The sequence below is a fragment of the Mchenga conophoros genome, linkage group LG22 (assembly GCF_057382185.1).
Source record: "Mchenga conophoros isolate Kocher_MC1m ecotype Shallow Benthic linkage group LG22, M_conophoros_male_GT1.1, whole genome shotgun sequence".
Classification (NCBI taxonomy): domain Eukaryota; kingdom Metazoa; phylum Chordata; class Actinopteri; order Cichliformes; family Cichlidae; genus Mchenga; species Mchenga conophoros.
In genome coordinates, this window is record NC_140546.1 from 13924275 (window position 1) to 13950996 (window position 26722).

General features: G+C 42.0%; 1 protein-coding gene across 2 annotated transcripts in view; it reads left to right on the forward strand.

The window, feature by feature from the left end:
• The window catches only part of osbpl10a (oxysterol binding protein-like 10a), a 101650-nt gene that overhangs the window by 61961 nt on the left and 12967 nt on the right, over positions 1–26722 (forward strand). The window contains exons 6-8 of one of the 2 annotated variants that reach the window (XM_085262202.1): positions 2676–2916; positions 7855–7985; positions 26335–26481. In XM_085262202.1, coding sequence (XP_085118328.1) covers positions 2676–2916; positions 7855–7985; positions 26335–26481 — 519 coding nt within the window. Of the gene's footprint in view, positions 1–2675; positions 2917–7854; positions 7986–26331; positions 26482–26722 lie in introns of both variants that reach the window. The other variant, XM_085262201.1, reaches the window with a different exon arrangement.

A 26722-nucleotide genomic window follows, 5' to 3' on the forward strand; every position in this document is an offset into this window, starting at 1 on the left:
ACCTGCAGAATAGCGTAGGTGCCCATAGGTGCCGTCCTGCTTTTACTCCAGTTTGACTGAGTTATTAATGAATGGCAGAGTAGAGATTTAGTTTTAAGAAAGAGAATAAAAATGTCAAATATTATCAGCACGTTTTCATCAAGTGCCTCAAAAAGTAACAATCTGTACATTAAAATATGTGTGAAGTACAGTCCTGATCAAAAGTTTAAGACCGCTTGAGAAATGGCAAAAAATCATATTTTGGATCTTAACAAGGTTCCAAGTAGTTTCAATATGCAACAAGAAGAAATGGGAGTGACACAAATACAAAAAATTTTGAGCATACAATTTATTGAAAACAACGGTTAAACTGAAACAGGCTGTTTTACAGCTGATCATAAGTTTGCCTTTATAAACCCAAATCTGTGCAAAAATGTGGATTCATTGTCATTTTCTGTCAGGTAGTCACACTGTCATGATGTTCTAATAGCAAAGGCAAAAAAACGTTTCCTCTTTGAATGTTGTTGGGTTGTTGAACTGCATAAGCGAGGTCTCTCACAGCACGCCATCGCTGCTGAGGTGGGACGCAGTAAGACAGTCATTCGGAATTTCTTAAATGATCCTGAGGGTTATGGCACAAAAAGGTCAAGTGGAAGACCAAACAAATTTCACCAGTACCGAGCTGGAGGATCCAGTTGGCTGTCCGTCAAGACGCTGGACGATCCTTGACCCAAATTAAGGCCGTTACTGGTGCCGACTGCAGCGCCATAATCATCAGACTGAGACTGAAAGGCTTCAAAAACAAAAAACGTCTTCAAAGGCCTTGTCTCCTTGAACAACGGAACTTCAGGAGGTGCAGGGGTGTCAAACGGCCGCACGCTTAGTCCAGATGTTGCAACATACCTCATGACTGAGAGGGTCCCTCGTCTGTGTGGTAACAACTGGATTTTTCAACGGAACAATGCTACAGTACACAATGCCAGCAGGAAAAGGCACTTCTTCCAGGAGAATAACATCACTCTTTTGGACCAATCTGTGTGTTCCCCTGATCTAAATTCAGTTGAGAACCTTTTGGGATGGATGGCAAGGGAAGTTTACAAAAAATAGACAACAGTTGCAGACAGTAGATGCTAGGGGTGGGTTTTTATAATCGATTCATCGATTAAAATCGATTCTGGCTTGGATAACGTAAAATCGATTCATTAAAATCCTGAATCGATTTTTTAATATAAATTTATTTTGTCCGAAATGCCAGAATCTCTGGTGACATCTCACAAAATTTCAAGAACCACCAAACAGTAAATGAGAGCAGGTACAGGGATTCTGCACATAGACTTAAACACACAGCGCAACCCGCGGATCAGAATCAGTTAGATGTCGCCTTTCTCACAGTCGGGGCTGAAAGCCGACAGCTCGCTGATCCGGGTCCGCGCTTTGTGTTCACGCCCTTTATGCGCTGATTCTAAAGCTGTTAGTTTGATCTCTCTCCAAACAATATTGACCGAACCAGCAGCTAAAGAAGATCCAAACGCTTCACATAAACATCGTCATGAATTCACTCTTTTACTGTTTTGCTTCCATTGCGATGCGCAGCTCTCTCTCTCTCCCTCTCTCCCTCCCCCTCTCTCTCCCCCCCCCCCTCTGTCGAACAGTTTCCCTTTCTTCATTATTCGCTTGCTTGTTACACAAGTCTACTGTTGCTTACAGCGCTGTCGGCCGCTGTTTTTTCCCCTTTTACATTCTTCCGAAAAGAAAACCTCATTTCTGCTGTTCAATACTGAACAAATTGAAACTTTTTAAAATTATTCAAAATGCAAAATGCTTAGCCATGTCTCTAATAAAACCGCTGTAACGTCAGAGGTAATGTTGATTAATTAATGGTTTTCTTTCGTTTTTGATGTACTGCAGAATATTTTTATAAAATCCCAGGCCAGGAAAATCACCTACATGTTTTTCTGTGTTTTATCTTCAGCTACTTTGACACAAAGGCATCTGCTGTGATGCTCACACCTTGGATAAAGTCTCACAAGTGTCAGCTTCCTTTTTATAGATACAAAAATATGTAAATGTCCTGATCTGAATTATATCTCTGACTGTCAAAATTTCCCAGATTTAAATCGAATCGAATTAAATCGAATCGTGGATCGAATCGATTCGGGACCTTGTGAATCGGAATTGAATCGATTCTAGAAATCAGTGACGATACCCAGCCCTAGTAGATGCCCTTCATGCAGCCGTCTTCACCACTTGGAGAAATGTTCCCACTCATGGAAACGCTTGCATCAAGCATGCCACAGTGAATTTTTGAAGTGATCAACAATAACGGTGGAGCTACTCATTACTGAGTTCATGTTTGGGACTTTTTTTGAGGTGTGGTCCTAAACTTTTGATGAGCTGTAAAACAGCCTGTTTCAGTCTAAGTGTTGTTTTCAATAAATTGCATGCTCAAATAATATTTTGTCTCATTCACATTTCTTCCTGTTTTATGTTGAAGCTCTACTTTGAACCTTGTAAAGATCCAACCATGCAAACTATGATTTTTTGCCATTTTTCATCTGGTCTTAAACTTTTGATTGGGGCTGTATTACAGTGGGCGTAATTTCAGTTTATATGCACCCAAATTGGAAATTATAGTAATGTGACGGTTGATTGTATGATTATTTTTATTAATGTCATGTCTCACTGTGCATCCACAGGTTATGTCCCAAGCAGAGGGCCAACAGAAGAACCTTGTCCAGTCCATCGACTCCCTGCCCACCAAAGGGCCGCTCTCCTGTCTGGATCAGGACCTGCTCCTGCTCAAAGCTACGTCGGCTGCCACACTGAGCTGCCTGGGCGAGTGCCTGAACATCCTCCAACAGACTCAGAGCCGCAGCCAGGTTCCACCTCAGTCCCAGGTCTCCCAGCGCAACCACGCCTCCCAAGGAGCACCCTCCGGTGAGTCCGCCACGGGTCCCGTTCCAGTGCTTCTGCTGGAGCCCCCGACCCCTTCATGCCCCACATCCCCCTTGTCTTTTCAGTCTCCATCTCCGGAACCCAGCGGCAAGGCCCAGCTGTGTCAGCTAGACTGCGCCTCTTGTCCCTGCCTGATGGGTGCCATGAACTTAAACCTTTCCAGCAATTGTTGTTGAATGTTGCATTTGTGTGTTAAATTGTTGTCTTTTCTCATAAGCGTTGTTCTGTATCGCTTCCATTCATTTTTATGTCTTCTTCAATTTCCTCAGTTGCATTGAAATGCCAGCAGTCCTCAGAATGGTCGTGCCAAGTAAACGCATGAAGGAGCGCGTATGGCAATGATTTTAACAGAAAGTATTGTTTACAGAGCTGGTGCAGACATTTCAGATTGTCACCCTATATGCATGTGAGGGGAAAAAATCAGGGTGTATGTGTGAATGAAACCTTATACTATGCACTTCAACATCTCAAAGGTTCAAGTCTTTGCCAAAGGAATCCACACTGGTGCCTATATTGTTAGACCTCTGCCATGTTTAACCCTCTTTGTGCCAGATCATAATGGATCCAATAAAGTTGTTTCTATTTAAAACCGTTTACAGACTGAGGGTGGTTATATGGGTATATAATAATAAAAATAAATAAAATAAAAATAAAAATGCCAACGGAAAGGATAAAGGAGGATGAAGGATGAAGGAAATTGAAGTCCATCAAATGTAGGAGTCTAATCCTATTTTCCAAGCAAAGAGGAATATTTGTAATCTATTTATACTTTCTGGGTTTCTATAAAACAATAGCATGATAAAGGTTTTCTCCAGGAGAGGAGAGGGGTTGATGTAAAGTAATACTCCTCTAAAAACCTGTTGAGTACCAAACAGTCATTGCCCCTAGGATTGGGGAAAAAAAGAACAACAAGTGGCAGTGGCAGATGTATTCTGTTTGCAGTCACAGCAGGATGGATCACACCAACTATTCATAAGCTAGGGCACAATCTGGGGATACACTTCTGTCGACAAATCAACAGTTCCTTCCTATTATTGGCAATTGGCTGCTAATATGCCACTAAAAATACATCTGTGTTGAAATATTGCCTTGGAGGTACTGCATTTGGCAGTTTATTGGTAAAAGAAATATTACTGGAAATAAAAATAAGTAAAATTATGCTGTAGACGTGTTTGGGGAGGGTTTATGCTGTTTTGTAAGACTAAAGATTTAAATCACAGACAATTAGCATGAATTAGTTTTTCTTTGAAAGGTTGCTTGTGGTAAACCGAAGGTGTGTTTAGAAAGAACGCGAGTTTAAGTTGACCGCTGGGCCTTTAGAGGAGTTCATAGTGGCTACATTTATGTGTAAAATGATCTCTCAGAGCAGGAAGCTCTCACACTGAAGGAGTAGAGTGCTGTCCAATACAGCTCTTGCTAGTAATGAATAGAGGCTTTAACTGCTTTAGCACAAGCAAGAGGGATGTGAAGCAGACAAGCTGAGATGATATTCATTCCTGCTTTTAGAAAAAAAAAAAAAATCCATAAACTGAATGTGGATACTGAAGAGTTGAATATTTTTAGCTTCTAGGGATTTTGAAATCCGCTGTAACTGCTGTAAATCTGAACCGCTTTCCTCCTGCGAGCAAACTGTAACATTTTCCGATCCATCATTTACGCCCTGTGGATTATTCATCGGAGTGTTTGAGCCATAAAGTTGTTTTCCCACTTGTACCTGTAACTTTGGGAAGGTCGTTTGGGTTTGGATCGCATCCTGAATCTTCCAGTCCTCACAGTTTGTTGGTCTTCTTTTTGCGCCAGCATTCACCTTGCCCTGTACCTGTTCGTCAGACAGGGGGTGGTGTGGAGTGGGACCACCGGGCCGCAAGTACAGACCTCTTTCCTTCCGCATCCTGGCTGATAAGTCCCGCGGGGGTCCAGCTGCTCCCTGCTTCCGGCATGTACCCGCCACACCTCAGTGAGGAGTTCGTTTTTGTTTTTGTTAGGATCCTCGGTCGTTAGCATAGCTTGGCTCTCAAGCATGGATGGCTACCTGAGTATCTTGTTAAAAAGCAGCTGATAAAGGGAGTGGCTGGCTGGTTGAATGGTATTGTTATGCCCACAGACCAAAGCATTGCCACTGCATGGGCAAGATAACTCTTGCAGAGAGCCAAGCATGAGGTTGGACTGAGTTTGGCTGGCACGTTTGTCCCTCCAGGCTTCCGTACTTTTAAACCAAACCAAAGCAACTTGCTTTTGAGTCACAAACCCAACATAAACCTGCCAGTCACACACCAGACAGCATTATTATCGGCTGATATCACAGAGGATCTTTGCTGCTTGCTCTAGCACTTTCTGGATCCCCTCCTTTCCGCTGCTCAGTCAGTGTCATAAAGAGCTTGAAGCCCCACCCACCCTACTCCTCTTTCCCCTGCACACAAGCAGCATTTTCCTTTAAGGAACTGAAAATCCATAAAGGAAATTTCCAAACCTTTGCGAACCAGTCCCCTTCAAGCTTAGCAAAAATTTAGTAAAAAAACACACCAGTCCATCTAAATATAAGTGAGAGCTGAAAGTCTTATTTAAAAGAGGTGAAAGGGGGAACTTGTAGGGGGAAATTCTGATGTGACAACATCATCGGGAAGTCTGAATTGATGTCACGGCCCAGAAATGGAAGATAAAGCCATTGGAAACATCTTCTGCATGAATGTTTGTGTCGCCACTGTTTGATCTCTGATAACACACCTGCATGCCTCTCTCCAATGGCCCGCGACATGCCCCAGCTCACCGAGTAGCTCTGCTTCTGGTGCTTCATTGTGACATCTTGGAGAAAGTATTTAATTGTAAAAACCCATTAATGAAGAAAAAAAACCACAAAACTTCAGAAGTTTTAAATGAATAATTAATTACGTTAAAATTGAATTCTGATAAAAGCCATCGCCATCTTCAATAACCTTTTCAAAAAGTGCACACACAAAAACACTCAATTTCACTTTATTCACAGCTCAATAACAAATCTTGCCCTCAGGCAGAGCTGGCTGCCCTTATGTCTCCGGTTTACAGGAGCCAGGTATCACTGGAGGTAGTTTCTTCGCACTTTCAGGTTCCTGCCAGTCAAACTGTTCAGTTGACCAAAGCAGAACCTGGCCTGAGGGCTATTTCAGCACTTTTTCCAGAGACAGACCCTCTGGGCCCAGCAGAATGCCAACCTGTATCAGCACAGTTAGCTTCTCACTAATGGATATCAAAGAGCAGCCTCTTGGTGCATTAGATATTTAACCTAATTTTAGTGCAGAGAGTGGATATGAGAAGGATCTCTGGTGTTGCACCATTAACAGTACTTTGAAATGGGATCCATTTCTCTGCTTTTAACAATTGAATCACGCAGCTTAAAAATTGATCATTTTTATTTTACTGATAAAGACACTTAGGCCTTCATCAAATACTGGGTTGCTCGAGGACTGCATTGGAAGCCCTTCAAAAGTAGCGACTCTATTTAAAGTCTGAGGATGTAGTTTGGACGTTTCGGCACACATCCAGTGAGGAGTCTCGTTGTGATCTAACCTTTGACTCCTGTCGTGATTTTGAGGACTTTTCACCTGCATCTGCGCCAGCTGTTTAAAATAAAACCCTGCTTTATTTTTCCATTTACGTTGAGAACTTGATTCGACCTTGATCTAACCCAGCTTCTAGGTGTGAGTACCATAGACGTGCAGATAAACAAACTGCAGTAAATAAATGTAAATCCACCCTGTAGGAGCGCGGCATCTTTTGTTGCCTGCTGACACGTCTGGTAAATAAGTGGACCGAACATTCTCAGAGTTGACTTTGAGTTTTATCTGCATGAAAAAAACCCAAACCATAAAAAAAAACCTACAAGTTCGCAAATTAATTAAAGGATTCAGGCCAGAGTAAATGAAGTGTAGGTGAGAAAATGTCCTGTTTAATCAGCTGTTTCACTTCAGTTTTTCTGCCTTTCCCCCTGCTTCTTAGATAAAAATACCTAAGGTGTCATTAATGCTGAAAATAAATAAGGAACACGTTGCCTTGTGAGCTCCTAACTTGTTCACATTAGCTCAGAAACTAATATTTTGAGAGACTGAAATGAGCCTTGTTATATTTTACTGCCTTCATTTTGTTTGTTGGTGCAGGTTTGGCTTCTGCTTTTGGTTTACCTGCAAGTCTTTTTCATGTACTCCAGTTTGGGAACCACTAAATTATTTTGCTTCGGAAAGCAGGATTTGATTAAATTACAATGAAGCAGGTGCTGATGTAACATTTAAAGACGATGCATGAAAATACTGATTTTAAATCAAATCAGCGCCCATTTAATCTCAAGCATCCGTGTTGTACGTACTTGTGTACAATGTGTGCAGGTGTGGCTGCTTTTTAATTAAAGTTTCTTAACATTTTGAACGAGTTAGAAAATCCCTAAAAATGGGTCAGTTCTGACAACGCTGACATTTAACAACTGCGCCTTCAACAAAAGATCCTTGAGTTGGATGATCATCTCTGACAGCAAAAGCCCAGAAGGTGAAGACAGTAAAGGTTGAGCATTTTTGGGTATGATTTATTATTAAATGCACAATCGCTGCAGTAAGTGGAAAGAAATTGGTTGATTGATTTCTTTTCTTCTTCTTTATTGAGCCTTTGATCTTTTTGGGACGGGAATCAAATTTAATCTCCATTCTAGTCGCTTCTGTATGTTTGATCATGTGAATCAATACAAGGCAGGCTATAACACTGAACAAATATTAAATTCGCGTAGATTCATGCAAGGACACACATGCACACACCTTCCTGGTTTGTCACTTCCATCAGTCACACACACACCTTTATATTGAATGTCACATATATATATATAAAAAGGAGAGGCTAATCTTGGTTTTCACCCTGATCCCTCTTTGATTCTTTCAACAACAATAACTTGTCGTTTTTCAGATGGTGCTCCTGTGTGGACTGTACCAAAGTCGCCCTCGGGGGAGCAACTGAAGAACGGGGGTCTGACTCCTTTGCAGTCAACCGAGCCCTCCCCGGCCCTCAGGAAAAGGATTCTGCCCCATGGTGCTGAGGTGAGAAACATCACGTCACGCTGTCAATTATCGCGTCAGAATTCGGCCCGTCTCTCTGACCTCTGCTAGCTTGGCTTGGATGCTAAAGGGCTGCACAAACAGTCTTTATGATTTCTAACTGCAGTGTGTTTCATTCAGATCACTGTACAGCTGCTTGTTGATAGGATTTGGTTGGATGGGTACAAAGAAAATCAATTTACATTTGCTCCTTTGGCCCTAAAGTTCAGGCTTATCATGCAAAGTGAATTTTAGTGTATTTTTTCGTCCTTTGCTGCATATTGCATTTATTGGATTGTGTGCGTGTAGCTATGAGCAGGAAGCACAGTGAGCATGGCATACAGCAAAGGTCACTTCCTGTAATTAAACTGTAAAAAAAAATACATCTACAGGGTATCATATTCCACTGCTATGCTCTGCTTCATGTTCCTGAATCACATTCAGTTTTATTGCAAAGTTTTGAGGAGTTTGACCTGGATAACAGAGACACTAGAAAAAGAAAGCAAAGGCAGGTACTGCGAGTTAAGAAGCTTGTGTGAAATTTTGTTAATTTTATTGAAAGTGTGAACAGGTTTTTTTTTGGGTTTTTTTGTTTGTATTGAAAGAAATGAAAAGAAAGCAGCAGAGTGCAGGGATGTGCAAACTACTAGCATGGAGGGCACAGAAAATATATCTGTAACACTTGGAGTCATGTGGTTAACTTTATGCTAAAATAATGTGCAGTGTCAGTGGAGCAGGTGCCTTGATATGGTGTGAACAGATTTAAAAGATGGATATAGATTTCTCACGTGACATTGTGCGCACATTACTCAAGAAATGTCCAACATAATGGATGTGATACAACCACTTATTGGTTGGGAAAAATGTGTTTTCCAAGAGTGGCTGGCAGTGATTCCTGAAGGTTTCTGGCTCTTGTTGGTTGAAATAGGATGCAAAAAACAGATAATGCACCACAAACCTCCTAATAATTGCTTTGAATGCTAGCATATTCCCACAGTTGCATGTATTTTTTTAATGTAAACACTCCATCAATTACTAAGACTGTACCAATATCCTAAAGTGGTCACAAGGAGGTTTTTGCCTATGTGACTCAGGCTCAGCAGCCACTTGCAACCACTCAGGGAATACTAATTGTTCTCCCACAACTGGTGGTTGCCAGAAGGTTTTAGACCAGTCTCTAGTGGTTAGTTCTGGTCTCTTTCATATCTGTTAGGGTCTGCTCAGACTATGATGTAAGTAGTTAATGTGCATTTCTGTGTATTTGCAGCGCTGCAGATTAGTTTATCACCAACAGATTTTCTGTAATTTCTGACTTGAAGCCTTTTAATCTCAAACTTGTAGCAAACTGGTTGCAGACTAACTCAGTTTTGATGCCATTTTATTGCTGTGTTGATGCACCAAAGTTGCTTTGAAGACCGTCTCTGCAAACCTGGTCCATGTGTTTGAAACAACCATTTCAAAGGCAACGAGATAACAAATTCATTGCACAAGGTTGCAGGTATTTTGGTCCTGCCATGGTCACAAACTGTTGTTGAGGTAATTGGCGACCGCTTAAGTGACCGTAGCGTTGTCTATGATGTGAGTAAACGCTTTCCTGATGACTATATGGTTTCCATTGCTAGTTTCGTGTCTTATTCAAAACAACGTCATGTTTATTTTGTAAATTGCGGTTGCCAATAGAGTCAAAAAGAAGGATAAAACAGAGTTTGGCTTACCTGTTGCTTGACCTTTTAATATTTAATGGTGATGATGCAGTGCAACCTCATGTGTTAACTAGCTGAGCCTTTTTTCTTTATCTTAGCCTTGTTGACCTATCAAATTATGAAGCCAGTTTTAATTCTGCAAACACTTAAGTTAATTTTAAGGGGATATTTGATTGATTTCCTTTTTTTCTCCAAGTTTCTTTTTATAAGCTTTTCTTTATTGAACTTGAATAAATAAAGACAAAGCTTATGTAAACAAAAACACTCTGTGGCATTAAATATGCAACAAAGTCTCAAGTGGTTGATGTCAGGCCTTCTTGAAGTTGCCAAAAGATGCATTTTTTTTTCATGTTCATTGTTATGAAAACTTTGCCTTTTAGTGCTTTGTAAGCTGAAATTACTTGCTGTGGTGATGATAGATACAAATACAAAATATACTTAAGCTGAAACTCAGGGGCCAGTGGCCTCACTTGAGAATTTCTGCCACGTGTTTGCTCTTCCTGGCTGGAAGGGGGAGCACTCCACTCATCTGACAATTTTAAAAGAAGTGCTGTCAAATAAGTGGGTCACACAGTGTACTGAGCCAATCCCTGGAGGAATGTGTGTCTGGACCAACCTGTTTCAGTACCAAGAAATGGAGGGGGCAGGGGGCAGGTGACTGTGACGTAAATGCAGTGAGAGTCTGGTGGAGAGAAAGAGGGGACACTGGAGTGAGATATTAGCGCATCAGTTTCTGTAATTTAGTTAAAACATTGACTTTTAACAACAAGTTCCACCCAAAATAAATCATTTTAATTTGCTTATATTTGCTGTGAACCCCTTAATGTTTTATTTATGCAAATTCTTTTATTATCACTAAAGTTAAAGCAACAAGTTCCACTGGTAGTTACGAGAATGACCATAGACAAAAGCAAAAGCTGTTTTCCCCATTTTCTCTTCATTGATTTCATTTTAAATTCCTTGTAATGCCATTCGTGGAATGTCAGAATGTTTCTCTTGCACACCCACAAACTACACCCTTTTTGACTCCTACCTCAAAGCACACTGTGTTCTGTTGATCTGATGTGCTGCACAATAATGTTTAATATTTAGTATTTACTGTCATATTCCCATATATCATGGTGATGTTGTTTATTCTATTACTCTTGTTCTCTTCTGCTTGTTTTCTTTTTTCTTTCTCAACAGGTGATCCAGGTGATCGATATATGCATTTTTTTCTTTTTTTTTTTCTGCTCATTCTGTTGGTTTTTGTCTTTTGCCCTTCTCCCCCGTCCCTCTTCTCAGCTGTTTCTCTTTCTCTCTTTCTTTCTCCCCTTCTTTCCCCCAGTCAAGTCTGTCCCGTATTCAGTAAGTGAAAATAAAATAAACAATAAAAGGTGAATCAAATGGACCATTATGGCAAGGCTGGGATGGTCAATTTGGTAAAGTAAATCCGTTGGGCATCTTTGTTTGCCTTTAGACAACAATTCTGATGGCAAAAGAGCCAAACGGGACAGGCAAAAAAAAAAAAAAAGAATGTTTCTCTTGCGCTGGAATGTCCAGGGACCCCCACATTGGGAGCAAAGTTTTCAAAAAACCGAAAGAACAAGATCGCGAATACAAGTGGCAGAAATGGACTTCCTCCGAAGGGTGGCTAGTCTCTCCCTTAGAGATAGGGTGAGAAGTTCCGCCATTCGGGAGGGGCTCAGAGTAGAGCCGCTGCTCCTCCTCCACATCGAAAGGAGTCAGTGGAGGTGGTTCAGGCACCTGACAAGGATGCCTCCTGGGCACCTCCTGGGTGAGGTTTTCCGGGCATGTCCCACCGGGAGGAGGTCCTGAAGCAGACCCAGTACACACTGGAGAGATTATATGTCTCGGCTGGCCTGGAAACACCTTGGTGTTCCCCCAGATAAGCTGGAGGAGGTGGCTGGGGAGAGGGAGGTCTGGGCTTCTCTGCTTGGGCTGCTGCCACCGGGACCCGGCCCCGGATAAGCGGAAGAAAATGGATAGATGTGTAGTTGTAGGTTCACAATTATGGAAGTAGAAATCGGCTAAAATGCTTCTTAAACCAGCCTTTATTTTATTCGGTGCACTTTGCGAGCACCAGTTCGGACTCTGTTTTTCCTTCAGAGATGCTTTAATTATTCGTGGCACAGATTTGACAAAGTGCTGATCAATATTGATATGATAGCATCACACAGTTGCTGCAGATTGGTGGGCTTACATCAGTAATGCAAATCTCCTGTTCTACCACACCACAGAGGTGCTTTATTGGTCTTATATCTGGTGACAAGTTCAAGAAGGCAGTTTGAGATGATTTGAGCTTCGTGACATGATGTGTTGTGCTGCTGGGAGCAACTGTAAGAAGATCAGAATCCAGATGGTTTTAATTTCCATTGCAAATAGTAAAATTAACACACAACTAAAACGCATTCGATGATCTTTTGTGCTGTGTTTATTACCCACTGGACAGCCTATTTATTCACTGCATACCACACTGTTACACAGCAAACCAGGATGCTTTCTGTGGTGGAGTGATACAAGGCCACCAGCAGTTTCCCATCCACGGTGGTCATAAAGGGATGAGCATGGTCAGCAAGAACACTTAGGCAAGCTGTGAAATTTAAACAATGCTCAATTAGTACTAATATCACCACTGGCAGCCTGAACTGTTTATTTAATTTAGGTGAGGTCTGTGCAAATTGTAGTCTCGGTTTCTTGTTATTAGCTGACAGGAGTAACACCTGGTGTCGTCTTCTGTTGCTGTAGCTCATCTGTTTTATGGGTGTGCACTGAGAGATGCTTACCTTGGTTGTAAATAGTGTTAATATTGTTGACTATTAATTTTTGTGATAGTTTTTCCTGACAAAAACAAGACGATAACCAAATAAGAACTAATGCACTTGGACAGAAGCTATGATGAAATGGATTGACACGATTGACACGAATAAAAACAAGATGAAAATGTTTTGGAGAAACGAGATCCACTCGGTATGAATTAAGTTGGGGAGGCGGGACGAGTTTGGAAGTGATCCAATTAGAAGTAATCTCCTTGTGCAGCAAGGTGAGACGCGGAGAATTTGATGTCCAGGGAGTAAGAAGAGCATACATATGGATATGGACACATTTTGCACTTACTGTCAAGAAAAATAAGCAACTTTCGCTAGTCTTTACACTGTCTATATGCCAACCATGCCAGGTGTACCTAATAAACTGACCGACGTGTTTACATGAGCTTCTTGTAATCATAAATCACTTTTCTTTAACACCGTTGTCACGAGTCACATTAATCTTTGGCGCTGTCATCTTTTTATTCAAACTTAGTGGAATAATGTAACCCTCACCTACACATAAGAAGATGAAGATTAATGGATGGAGTGTCGTCTCAGCAGCTTTCAATTCTGCTCATGCTCACAAATATCCTTTTCATCAAATGCTAGACTTTTATCATTACCTGTCAGAAGTGTGTGTTGCTTGTTAAATACTTGTCAGATCTTGTAATGGCCTGACATTCATTTCAGCGAAACCACAAAACAAATAATGGAAGGCTTTGTGGAAAATTTTAGCCTCTGTGTAAATGTTCAATCAGCTTCCTGCTTTTACGCCACGAGGGACGAACTGTGCCTGGAGCGATCTGATCTGCAGCCACAGAATTATAATCTGTCATGTTAATGATCATTTTCTATTGACATACGAGTGTGAAATGGGTATTACAGTGTTGCAGTGTCAAACCATTTACAGTCCAGCTGTTCAAAACACTTCACGTCGAACAATTATAAGCAGAGAAGCGAGGGCAGGTCGTAATAGTGATTTGGCCCCTTTTAAGACATCATTATGGCAGTTATGATTCAGTCGGCTATCTCCATTGACTTCCCTGCCTCTGCCGGTATGTTTCTGCCAACTTAAGTAAGGCGTACCATCCTTCACTGATGGATAATGGCAAGCTATTAGGGATATCATAAAAATGACAGTGACTGTATTTTCATGGAGCTGGATAAGGCACACGTTGTCCTGCTTGTAGCCTCGTTAATGATACGATGAATTATCGGCACTCATTCCAGATGCATACAAATGTGCAAAAGTCTTGAGCTACCAGTGATTTCTTTATATTTTCTAGGTGTAGTGATTTATTGAAACATGTGCAGACATGTATGGAAATACAGCATGTGAGACCACAAACAGAGTTTGTACAATTCTAGCATCTGTCTCATAATTTAAAATGGTCTTCAGAAATAGCTCTCCAGACTTCTTGAAGGACATTCAAACATCTTCTTTGGATGTCGGCTGCCTTTTGTTCTGTTCTCTGTCGAGATGATTCCCCCATTGCTTCAATAATGTTGAGGTCTGGGATAATCAGGGCAATCCGTGACTGATAGTGTTGCGTTTTCTATCCAGGTACGCTTTGGTGCATTGGCAGTGTGGTTTGGATCATTCTCATGCTGAAGAGTGAAGTTGTTTTCAAAGTCGCTTTAATAATTCCATCAATAGTGACAAGATCTTGAATACTGGCTGAAATGCAGACCCCAAACATTGATAGAGCCTCAACCATGCTTTATAGATGACTGTGTTACCACTCTTCTATACATATTGAAACACCTTGAACCAAAAATTTCAAATGTGGATTCATTAATACTCAATAAGACCTGTTGCCACTGGTTTTCAGCACAGTTCTTGTGTATTTTAGCATACAACAGGCTTTTTTCCTTGTTTCCTTTCCTTAAGAATGGCTTCTTGACAGCCATCCTTCCACTGAGACCTTTTCCGCTGAGGGTTCAGTGAACAGTAGATGGATTAACTGAATGCCAGATGGATCTCTCAGGTCCTTTGTCAGGTCTTTGCTGGATTCTTTCCCTTTTTTTTAATAACGTGACTTTCAGACGCCGTTCACCTGCTGTAGATAGTTTTGTTTTTTTTTTTGTTTTTTTTTTAGGTCACCTCTTCTTTTGTCTTTAACTTGTCAAGTTTTCTCAGGGATTGTAAGGATAGACTGCACACCGTTACAAGATATGCCCACTTCTGACTAATAGAGCTTACATGTGATATACTGTTCAGCACTAAAACTGCTAACTTAAAGTATACAGAACATGGGTGTATGCCTGTAGTGTTTGCTGTAAAAGTGCCCTGTCATGTGTGATGTCAGTAGTTATCACAAAGACTAGATGTCATTTTTAAAGGAAAAGTAGAGCTCTAAATTTGGAAACATGCTTTTGACTTTTACCACTCTGTGTCTCTGCTCTGTAATATTTCACGCTCTCCTGCAGCCTGTTTCTCAGCACTGCCCTGCAGCTTGATCCAGATTTCATTAGAGCCTTTAAAGATGCTCTGGCTGCCGTTTGAAGGCGCAAGGCAGAGAGGCAGCGGACGTACAGTGCAGGCACATTAGTCCAGCCCGACACTGATGTTTAGTCCTCCTTTAAGAGGAATTTTCTAACCGGCGTCCATGTCTCATCGAGTTGATTTAAAGCCTTTTCTCAGTATTAATGAGAACAGAAGGTGAGGCAGAGCGAGTGAGAGATTCTTCACGACTCGACGGCCTTATCATTAAGATGATGTTTAGATAATCAAGGATAAAGATTGCTCTGGGATGATAATTTATCTGATGTTCTGTGCTTGGCATAGTAATGGTGGATTTGTTGAGGCGCTGAGTTTGCCATCTTGTGGTTGTGAAATGCAATGCAGAAAGAATTTGAATAAAACCAGCTTTAAATAATTGGTTTGGACAAAACCCTCAAAACGAACATTTGCGATGGCGTAAAGCTCAAGGTCAGTTTCTGATCCTCTTGGCCACTTGCCCGTTTAACATATACCCCGTAATCTCATGAGCAGACTTGAGAGAAGGAAGAAAATACATTACCTCAGAATAATAAAGGCTTTCTGTATGAATTATGTAGCACTGCTGTGGCGGTTGATATTAATTCCTATGCAGTCAGTAGGAAAAAGCTCAAGACCGATGCGTGACTGTGGGAAAATAGAGAGGAAATTGCTGGTGCTTGCAGAAAACCCGTTGGTTTATGCATCTACAAGAGCTCCAGTGCAATCCCCTACCACATATTAGAGCTGCACAGTATTGCTGTGGTTATGAGCTGCTGCTGCAGAGCAGGAATTCAATGATAGACAACTCTGAATTATAAAGAAAAAGGCAGAAAACAGGAATAAAACAGTAAAAAATGTGGTAAAATGTGTCAGTATCAGTTATAATATCAGCGACAGCCTCTATCTTCAGATCCAGGATTTGGAAAGAAACACGGTCATGTGGAGAGAAAGCACAAATACTGTTGCATCAGAAAATAGTCCATATTTTCTTTTCTCTTAAGTGCACTCTGGACAAAATCCTCGGTGCACTGCAGAGTTATTGTTCCTTCTTTACTCCAGCAGAGGGCAGCAAAGTCTTCCCATAAGTCACTGTGCAGCTAATTCAGTATATAGGAAACGTAAAGATGTGTATTTTTTGCTTCTTCTTTTAAAAGGAGAACAACCTGGATTTATTTTATTTCTAAACTTTGCCCTCGACATCAGTAACATGCTAACATCCTGCAGCACTGATGCTTCCTCAGTCTTATTAATAGACAAAAGGTCCTGTCAGTCTGCGTGTGACAAAAACAAATAATGATAACTGTGTTCTCAGCTCGCATTCAGTCTGTTCAACAAGCCATGAGTCACTCTCTGCTCTGTAATCTGTTTTTCTAATAAAATTCCAACTTTACACTGACGGTGACATCCCCCTGTTAGAAACCACCTTCTCCTTTATCTCCTAAAATAGACCTCAAGGCGCTCACTTTTTAAATGGTTATTCAAAAAAGCTTTCTCTGCTCCTGCACACAGAAAGGAAGTTTGTAATAAGTGATTTTCTCAGGTAATTGATAATCAATTTGACCAATAGAAGATCAGAAATGCTTGTTTTGTTCAAGATCCTTTAAAAGAAAAAAAATGTGATTTTTGGTTAAAAACACAAATCGGAAATTAAAATTGTTCCTAAATCATTTAAGCATAAGTCTGCTTTCATAAAATCCAGACAAGGACCTTTAAAAAAGCTTTAATGACATTTGTCACTCTATTTTTGCTGCTAAACAAAGATTCTGGTGCAGATGTTTGTTTGTTTGTTTTTTGCCTTCCTGTCATGTAACGGTAACTGTGCATCATCCATGATTTAGAAACTTGAATGCTGAAGCGGATTACTCAATGCTTCACTGAATAATTATGCAGGATGCAAAATGAACTTCAGCTGTGTGGCGATGCAGGCACGTTTATGACTCCTTTTGAAGTCGATAAAGAAGCATTTAACGGAGTGAACTTATTTGTCAGCCACTCAGAGGCTTTTTATCGTCATCAGCAATGGATAGCTTAAAGAGATGCAACAGATCTGGGAGATGAACGAAAGCAGTTTCTGAGATCTCATAAAGCTCACTCTGCAACCTCAAAAGGTTTTGAAGTTAGGGACGTCTTTTTTTAGTTCGAGTTTAATGTGTTGATTATTGGCTGCATACAAAAGATGAATGCGTCCACCACAGCATCAGCTGTTGGTTTGTTTGTTTTTATCTCATCCAGGTGAAAGAGTGAATCTGAGTATTGGTCAGATTTTTGCTTTCTTAAGGGACTTTAATTCTTCAAAGTGTGTGCAATCCAGCCAAGCAGGGACAGTGAAACTCATAATTGTTTTACTTGGATCACAGATGAACTACTGCATCGATGACGTTCTGGTTTTAAACTGGACGTGATGGTTGTGATTCATCAGTCACAGTGTGGGGATCCCCTCAATCTTACACTCTATTTTAGTTTAAATGGGGATAACAATGCGCAAAACCTACATCACAGATTAATTGTGTGTGTGTGTGCCTTTTACGTCCTCACAGCCCATGTTAGATGCTGCTCTAATGAAGCTGGTACAACAGGGTACAACATCCGCATCTCCACTGCAGTGCCTGATTTAAAAAATATTATTATTTTATTCTTTAGGAGGGAAAAAAGGTTTTGTGAGGTTTTCTTTCTTGACAAAGCTGAACAGCTTTTTCATTCATACCCATTCAAGGAGTCTGAGGCTGTGAATTATTTATTGCAGTTCTGATGTTGCATCTGGGTCAACGCCCACCTCCCCCCCCCGCCCCCCATTGTACCGTAAGCATCTGCGGCGTCTCAGCTTGAACTCTTTTCGTGGACTTTATTCCTTTTCCGGAGCTTCTGGGAGATTTAAAACTCTGTTGTGATCTTGCGAGCAGAAAACTAATTTAGTCTTTAAAACATTAAAGACATCTAAACAGCTTTAAGTGGATTTAAAGCTGCTAATTACCCCATTGATGCATGATAATATGCTTTGTTGGCGAGCAGTATAAGCACTGCTCGTGTAAATTGGCAGAAGCAACTGCAACTTAAAAGCTTTTTAGTAATTCGCTGGTAGTTGACATTCACAACATGCCTGACATTTAACAGGAGCTCAAAACACACACACATACAGTGGTTACTTTGGTAAGTGGTAGATCCTTCCATTTATTCACTTCCAGAGCTCCTCAGGTAGTGATTACACTACTTAGCTGCAGTGTAAAGCACACAGGTGAGAAGATCATTGGTTGAGTAAATGTCAAGCGATTGACAAAGTGATTATAAAGTGATTTTCATGTGGCTGCCTGTTAGTTTAGAGAGGACATGTACCCAGCCAGCTAGAGTCTTACCGGTGGAAATGCCACACTGATCTAAGAGAGGTCAGAGGCTAACAGGCTGGACTTGGATAGCACGGGAACTCAGCACTACAGGAGGTTAATGTGATCCCGAGCTGGACTTTGTATTGAACTTAAAGTGTCTCCCTGGAGGTAAGACACATGCTTTATTAACATAATGCGACATCATCACACAAACTTGATGGTGATGCTCATATTAAGGATGGTAAACATGAAGATATCTCCAGAGTATCTACAAACAAGCTTCGGCTTCACACGTTTTTATTTCTGCTGCTGGATCTCAATGATGTCAAAACCAACGGATATTCTTACACGGTCATCTCAGACACACACCTCTGGCTGTGAGCAGAGAGGCGCCACCGTCCTGTATTTTTACCTGGAACATTCACATTCAACACATTGTGTTTGTGTGTGAAGCTGTTTGTGATTTCAGAAAACTGTGTGAAATTATGCTTAAAAGTGTTTGTTGCACTGCTAGAGTTAGGTCCAGAGTGGATTTTATATCAAACGATCAAGACGATTGATGTGATAAAAGTGCAAAGATGTTTGGGAATTACAGATATTTTTATACACGCATTTTCAGAGGCTCATGGCAAATGAAGCAGGCATAATATTCTGAAGTTGAAAAGTAGACCAAAGACATGCTGGATGATTACATCTCTCGGCTGACCTGGGAACGCCTCGGTGTTTAAGCAGGAGAAGGTGACTGGGGAGTGGGAGGTTTGGGCATCCTTGCTTAGGCTTGCCCTGCAAGGATCCTGGTCCTGTATAAGTGTAAGGAAATGAATGGATAGATTCAAAGCTGTGAATATATATATATGCGTAAATAAATATATAAGTATAAATATGAGGCACAAAGACATGTCAGTGAAGTGAGTCAGGCCATCATTAGGCTGAAAACTCAAACTAAACCCATCAGCTAGAAAACAGAAACTTTAGGATTGAAAGAACTAAAACGCATGACGACAGAATTATTTCCGTGTTTGAGAAAAACTACTTGGTTAGATGTCGTAAAGTTAAGAGCAGTCTTGAGGAGCCAGGCGTATGGCTGTCTAAGCCTACAATCAAGAGACGGATTCATGAATGGAAATACAGTGTGTTTACAACAACGTGCAAACTGCTGATTGCACTCAGGAACAGGAAGGCCAGATTAGCCAGAAGTCATCCAAAAAGACGCTGCACAGCTCTGGGAAAAATATTTGGACAGTTGAAAGTAAGATTAACAGGATTATATAGTCAGCACTTCATAGTGTCCAAAGCAAACTGTAAAAGCAACCCAGGAGAAAAACCGAATATTCTTTAAGGGCCAAGTCAGTCACCTGATCTCAGCCCAACAGAGTATTTGCTTTGCTTTTGATTATTAAAACCAAAACTGTATTTAAAAAATGTCTGCAAGTCTCAAACAGTTACTGCAATTTGCACATTATGGACCCGATGTATTACTATACATGACATTATTTTAAAAACTGCAGTATTTGTTGGCAAAAGCTGGTCTAACAGGGTGGACTGCTCGATAGTTTTCTTTGTTTTCTTTCTTTTTCAACAAATAATTGTAAATTACTCCGTGTTTAGGTTTTTGAACTCTTGGATTGTTTTTGTGAATCTGAAGTGATAAATAATTAGTTTCCATTTTAAAACACAGCAGCAACAACAGCACGGAGGGGAAGCTGTGGCTCATATTTCATCAGACGTCTTTGTACTGTAGGTGCCGGCTCCCCATTGTTAAGAGTGTCAGTTTCATAATCTCAGTAAAAAGATGTGCGTGCACACTGCAGTGGCGGATTTTGAACTGACTTTAATCTCATTCATTAAAAAGAGAAAAAGCTGTATTTCCCCAAAAACCAGCTCTCTGTTGTTTAGCTGGTGTTTCGTGTCCTGAACAAGGTTTAGGGTCAGTTTTACGCTCTGCATAGGAGGAAACACATCCAGCCAATGAAAATCTGTGTTTGAGCTGGATGGAGACGAATCGTTTCCTTTTTATTTTTCTTATTTATTTATTTTCTGTGTACTGCTCCCAGAGGAGTAGAAGCAGGAGAAATCCACTTCACTCTCGTACACACACTTCAGAGGCCGAGCTGGAAGGAGGACAGAGCTGCTGCAAAATAGCAAGTGGTTTAGAAGTTGAGACTCATACACCTCGAGTAGATTCCTTTTCTCAGATGTTGTTTCGACAAACAAATGAGTGAAAATGGAAGTGATGATGATGATAGGGGATGAGAAGGACAGCTGGTGAAGGAGGACAAGCCCTCAAAGTTGTAACTGAGGAAGAAAAGGAGTCTTTGAAGTGCAGACTTGCACTAACTGAGCCTTCTGCAGACGCCTACACTGGATAGAAAAATACATTAGGAAGGAGAAGGAGGCAGGGGGGAACCATGTGAATGAGGGCGAGGAAGACGGTTAAGGAGAAAGATGATGATGAAACAGAATAGCGGATGGCATGAATGAAGAGCTGGGGGGGGGGGGAGTAAATGAAAGACACAATGACGGAGATGACAGTGTGAGGGCGGAGGAAGAGTGGGGAAGAATGAATCAAACAGAGGACTGGAGTTAAAAAAAAAAGAGTCTGTGTTACAGAGAGAAAATGTACTGGAAACGAGCTGAAAGGTAGAACAAGGTAGATGATAGCACCCCCCCCTCGCATGTGTTCCTGAAGAGTCGACTACTGTAGGGGTGCAGAACTGGCAGACTAGTGGTAATAATAGGAGATAATACATACACCCGTCCCACATATACTAGGAGAGGAGGAGGAGGCGTAGGAGGTAGGGAAGCCTTGTCAGAAGAGGACAGGAGGGAGGGGAGCAGAGGAAAAAGTGATGAGGTAAGGGTGGAGGAGGATGAGGTAAAAATGGAAAGATGAAGGGAAATCGGAGATGGATGATGGGAGGGTGTAGAGGGAAGCATCACTGGGACTTTCCCTCAGCTGTTTTCTTCCCTCCTCCCTCTTTTTATAAAGGCGGGGGGGGGGGGGGGGGGGGGGGGGGTTAGCAGAGGCGAGAGAGAGACTCTCTGTAAGTCATGCATAGCAACTTTGCTCAGGCACACTGAACGCCTCTCCAAAAACCAAAAAAACACAACAAAGAGCCAAGACTCCTTCAAGGCAGCTGCTCACTCAGTCAGGAAACCCACATGTGGGAGAAGACACTTCGAGCTTTAATCACCTCAAAAGATCCAAATTTAGATCGAGTTTCCACCAAGAGAACATCTCTTAAATTGGATTTTGATCCGGCTGAAGTGCCGTGCTGTGGCCGTCCTGCTTTTGGAGCAAGAAAATTTAATTTCCCTCCTTCCACTGGATCGTTTACCTGAGGCCAGCCTATCCGTTTCTTTTCTTCTTTTTGGAGATGAGATCCAGTCTTATGCAGGTCAAGCCTGTAGCTGCACAACAATGCAGTGTAAGTGTTTCTGAGCTGATATTTGTGTGTGCATGCACCCTTGCATCGTGTGCTGATTATCTTTTTTTCTCTGTTTTGGTTATGGGGTGAGTAAGTGTATATGCAGCCTGGGGAGGGGGGTACACAGTGTGCACAAGTTTGTGCATTTTGGCAGTGAACATTGCTGGTCTGATGTGGGAGGCAGTGAGTTTTCCTCCAACACTGTGAGCGCCTTTGTTGACTTCATAAATTATAGAACAAATCAGCCGTCGGGGTTTATTCGTGTGGTAAACATTTTCTGCATCTGTTAAAGTTGCTGAGATTGTTTTTGAAGTGCAAAATACACTCTTAGACTCTCATTAATACATGTGACATGCTTAATTCTGTAACTAATTGTTAATAGATATGTATTAATGCCTTATTGGTCTGCTATAAGCTGACATTTTTTTGTGTTTCATCTGAAAAATCTCTCGCATCCTCTTTATATTGCATTTATGAAGAACATGGTGGAATATAAGCATTGCATTTTTGGAGGAAAATATTGAACTATACTCCACTCCATTTATTTGTCATATCTAGCCACTAGTTAAATTATATACTAAAGTTATTTTTTAGTATTTAGTATTTATTTATTTATTGTCATTGTCAAGAACAATGAAATTGCGTTTGGGGCTTCCATACAACCCCAAAAAAAGAAGAAAATAATAAATACCCCTTAAAACCCAAGTGTACATATTTAACCCAGTGTGACTCCAATGCAATAAGACAATCCTTAGCAATAATGTTCGTAGAAATTCAGACAAAGACCTGAGAAACATGACAAAATACAACAATGCAACCCATTCAATATTATTGTACTGTGAGATATGATATCAGATATGATAGTTATCTATTTAAGAAAGAGGGGGGGGGCAGGAGGGGGAAGAGAATAAAGATATGATGCACCAATGCAGACCAGTTCATTGCTATTAAGAAGTTGGATATGGTTATTGTCCGTGAGAGGGGGGCAGAGAGTTCAGGAGCCTCACAGCCTGTGGATACAGGCTGTTGGCCAGTCTGGATGTTCTGGCCTGTATAGACCTGTACCTTCTCCCTGAGGGCAGCAGATGGAAAAGGTGGCGCACAGGGTGATGTTGGTCCCGCAGGATACTGTGCACCCTCCTCAGACAGCGAGTGGGGAAGATATTACTGATCTCTGGCAGACTTGTTCCAATAATTCTGCCAGCTTCTTTCACCACCCGCTGGAGTGCTTGCTGATCGGCCTTGGTGCAGCTGGGGAACCACACTAGAAATCCATACGTCAGAACGCTGCTGATGGCACAGTTGTAGAAGTTCAACATCAGAGATCTGGGAATGTGTGCGCTCCGCAGTCTCCTCAGGTAGAGGCGCTGTTGGGCCTTCCGTACAACTGAGGTGATATGGTTGCCCCAGGACAGGTCCTCGGTCACAGTTACCCCCAAGAATTTAAAACTGCTCACCCTCTCCACCGCCTCACTGCCAATGAACAGAGGCAGATGGTTGTTATGGCCCCTCTTCCGGAAATCTACAATGATCTCCTTGGTCTTTTTGGTGTTTAAGACCAAGTTATTGTCGTGGCACCATGACTCTAGTTGTTGCACCTCTGTCCTATAGTTTGTCTCATCATTGTTGGATATAAGTCCGAGCACTGTAGTGTCATCTGCAAACTTAACAATGAGATTGGACGCGCAGGAGGAAATACAGTCATGGGTGAAGAGAGTGTATAGCAGAGGGCTCAGAACACACCCCTGAGGGGCACCGGTGTTGACCACAAGGGTGGAAGAGGTGTTCTTACCCACTCTGACACTCTGTCTACGGTTAGTGAGGAAGTCCACAATCCAGTTGCACAGAGAAGAGTTAAGTCCCAGTTGGTGGAGTTTGGGACGGAGTTTGTATGGCCGGATGGTATTAAAAGCCGAGCTGTAGTCTACAAAGAGGAGCCGTGCATAGGTGTTCCTGTGTTCCAAGTGCTTCAGTAATGTGTGCAGCACTGTGGCGATCGCATCCTCGGTTGACCGGTTCTCCCTGTATGCAAACTGGTGCGAGTCCAGGGATGGTGGAAAAGCAGCTCTGATGTGTTTAATGACCAGTCTCTCCAGGCATTTGGCGGGAATGGGGGTGAGTGCCACAGGTCTGAAATCGTTCAGACATGTGACATTTGACTGTTTTGGGATGGGAACGATGGTTGCTGCTTTGAAACAGGATGGTACCAGTGAACAGGACAACGAGGTGTTATATATAGAGGTGAAGACGTCCGCCAGGTCCGCAGCACAGTCTTTTAGCACCCGGCCCAGCACTCCATCCGGCCCGGCCGCCTTCCTGGTGTTAATGCTCCGGAACACACGCCTCAGCTCATGAGTGCTCAGGACCGGAGCAGGGTCGGTTGAGGGGAGAGGGGACAGGACAGGGTCGGTGTTCTCCCTGTCAAAACGGGCATAAAAGAGATTTAGATCCTCAGCCAGAGTAGAACTGTCGGCTGAGGGTGATGGTGTTCTTCTTTTGTAGTCCGTGATAGCCCTGATGCCCTCCCAGACCTGCCTTGGGTTTGTGTTGTTCTCAAACCTGGCCTCGATACGCCTCCTGTGCTGCTGCTTGGCAGTCTTGATGCCTCTTCTCAGGTTGGCCCTGGCAGCACTGTATGCCTCCTGGTCCCCGGATTTGAAAGCGTTTTGCTAAATATAGATCAAATCTGGATGATTAATTATTAGATAACCTACCGTTTTGCAGATACAGCTGATTCTGTTGTTCTTTATAAGCACATAAAGTGTAATTTGGTGATCTGAATACTTACTTCACCACTTTAAAGGAATCTCATACAACACTGTATGAGATGAGTTTGGGAGAAACTGCTTGACTTTGAAAATTTGAGCTTTGTCTGTGTGTATGTTAAATGTTCACAACATGTGTAATTGTTAGGGACTATGGTAGGAACAGTGGGCGGTTAAAAGGGTAAAAAATGCGACAGGAAGCACTACATGAGAGCAAGAGGGGCATATACGTGATTTTAAACATGACTATAGAAGAACTTATTAAAATGATGGATTTTCTGCTACAATGTGTGACGGTAGCGGGAGGAACGGAGCTGAAACCTTTTAATAGTGTACTTGCTCTTGTCCTCTCCCTCTCTCGCTTCGATGGAGCCATAAATCTGAACACACTTTGCAGTTATTTCCTATTTGAGACACATTATGATCCACTTTTGGACGAGTTGGACTGCATTAAGAAGTCTGAGTTAATGCCAGCCACCGAGTCCACCGATATATCCACTCGAGGGTTTTCTGGAGAGATGCTCTGACCTCCTCAGCAGTAATTTCCTGTTGCTGTCAGGAACCTCTTTAATTAGTTAGAACCACTGAAATCATAACAGACCTCCTCCTACCATCCTCCCCTCCTTTTCATTTCTATATATATCACTCTGCTGCGAGAACCAGGCAGCCCCAGGGACTCCTGTACATGTGTGCTCATGCATGCTCCCTCCTGTGTGCGCTGGTGTCTTTTGTGCAAAAATGTTTTGGTGCAGAGAGCGTGTAGTCTGTGTGTGCATGTGGATATTTTGGCGTGCACCCATGGAATAAAATATTCAGGTGACAAGCAGGCACTCGGGTCCTGGAACACTCTGGTATTCTTCTGCTTCTCCCAGCTCTCTGCAGGAGCCCTGTGTGCAATTACACTGCCTGGAGTTTCAGATCAGACTTCCCTCAGTATTCCTGCCTGTTTTTGGCTTTTTTCCTGCAGCGTCTTCACTAAAATAATCTAAAGTAGGAAAGAAGACACGTACTGTATGTATCTGTAAATGTTATTGCATAGAGTCACAGATGGAAATGGAGGATAAAGAGCAGAGGGGCGTGCAGAGAGTTGTTGTTGCCTGCAGCCTCGAGAGCACTTTCTGCATTATACATCAACCTCTTTCTTTTTTCTTTCCCATCTTCTTTTCTGCCCCAAGTTGCTGCAGGAGATATCAAAGGCACGAGCTCCTCTTTAACCTCGACTGGATGTGTTTGTAGTTGAATGGTGGGACACAAACGAAGGACACAACTTCTCACCATTGCAGACGTAGTGAAGGTCAGAGCTCGAGGCTCTTGAGTCCAAACAAGAGGCCAGTCGGCGCACTCAGAGAAATTCAGAGCTCCTGTTGCCATTTAAAACACTCAAAGTGCCTTGAAAGGCTGAAAGGACATGAATGGGCCACAGTGAAAATGAACCGAATGACTGGTGATAATTGGTAATTGGCTGTGTCCCGATAGGTTGCTTCTCTAACAGGTCCTGTCTTGGCCTCTAAATGAGATGCGTGACCTTATCATTGGTATTGACAGTTGAATGGTGGGGGAAGAAAATGACTTTATCTTCCTCCTCTTGGCCTTTTCAGAGCGAGCACCATTGTGTCTGTGACTGTGGAATACTAAGCATGACTAAAGTCCCGAATGTGCACCATCTTTTGGTGTTAGCTTTTGATTGACTTCTTAGTTTGTTGCATTTTTTTTTGAGTTCTCAAGATGTGAAAATATGTGTGATTCCGACATAAAAGATGAAGAAAAAATATAATTAATATGTTGGATTTTGTGCAAGCAGTCCACCTGGGCCAATTTTCTTTTCCCTCTTGTTTTCACAGCAGCACCCAGGGCTGGAAGACGTCAGCCCCAGTGAGGAGGTGACGGATACGGAGGACAACGAAGAGGAGGACCTGGGCGTCCTGGATGACCAGCGGAGCATCATTCTCCACCTGCTCTCGCAGCTCAAACTGGGAATGGATCTCACACGGGTATGACAAAGAAACACTGACTCTATAAGAGAGATGGCATCCTTACTTATGAGAATTAGTTCAGCCAGGCCTCAAAGTCATGTACTAAACCCTCCTAAGTTCCTCCTGCAACTGTAACTCATCTTTACATCTATTCTTTCTTCTTTAATGCGGTGTCTGAGTTAATTAGCATCATATTTGTTGTCATTGACGTCAGCTAGGTTCTGTAATTTGGCATCTTTCTACCACAGCTGCTTTCTTC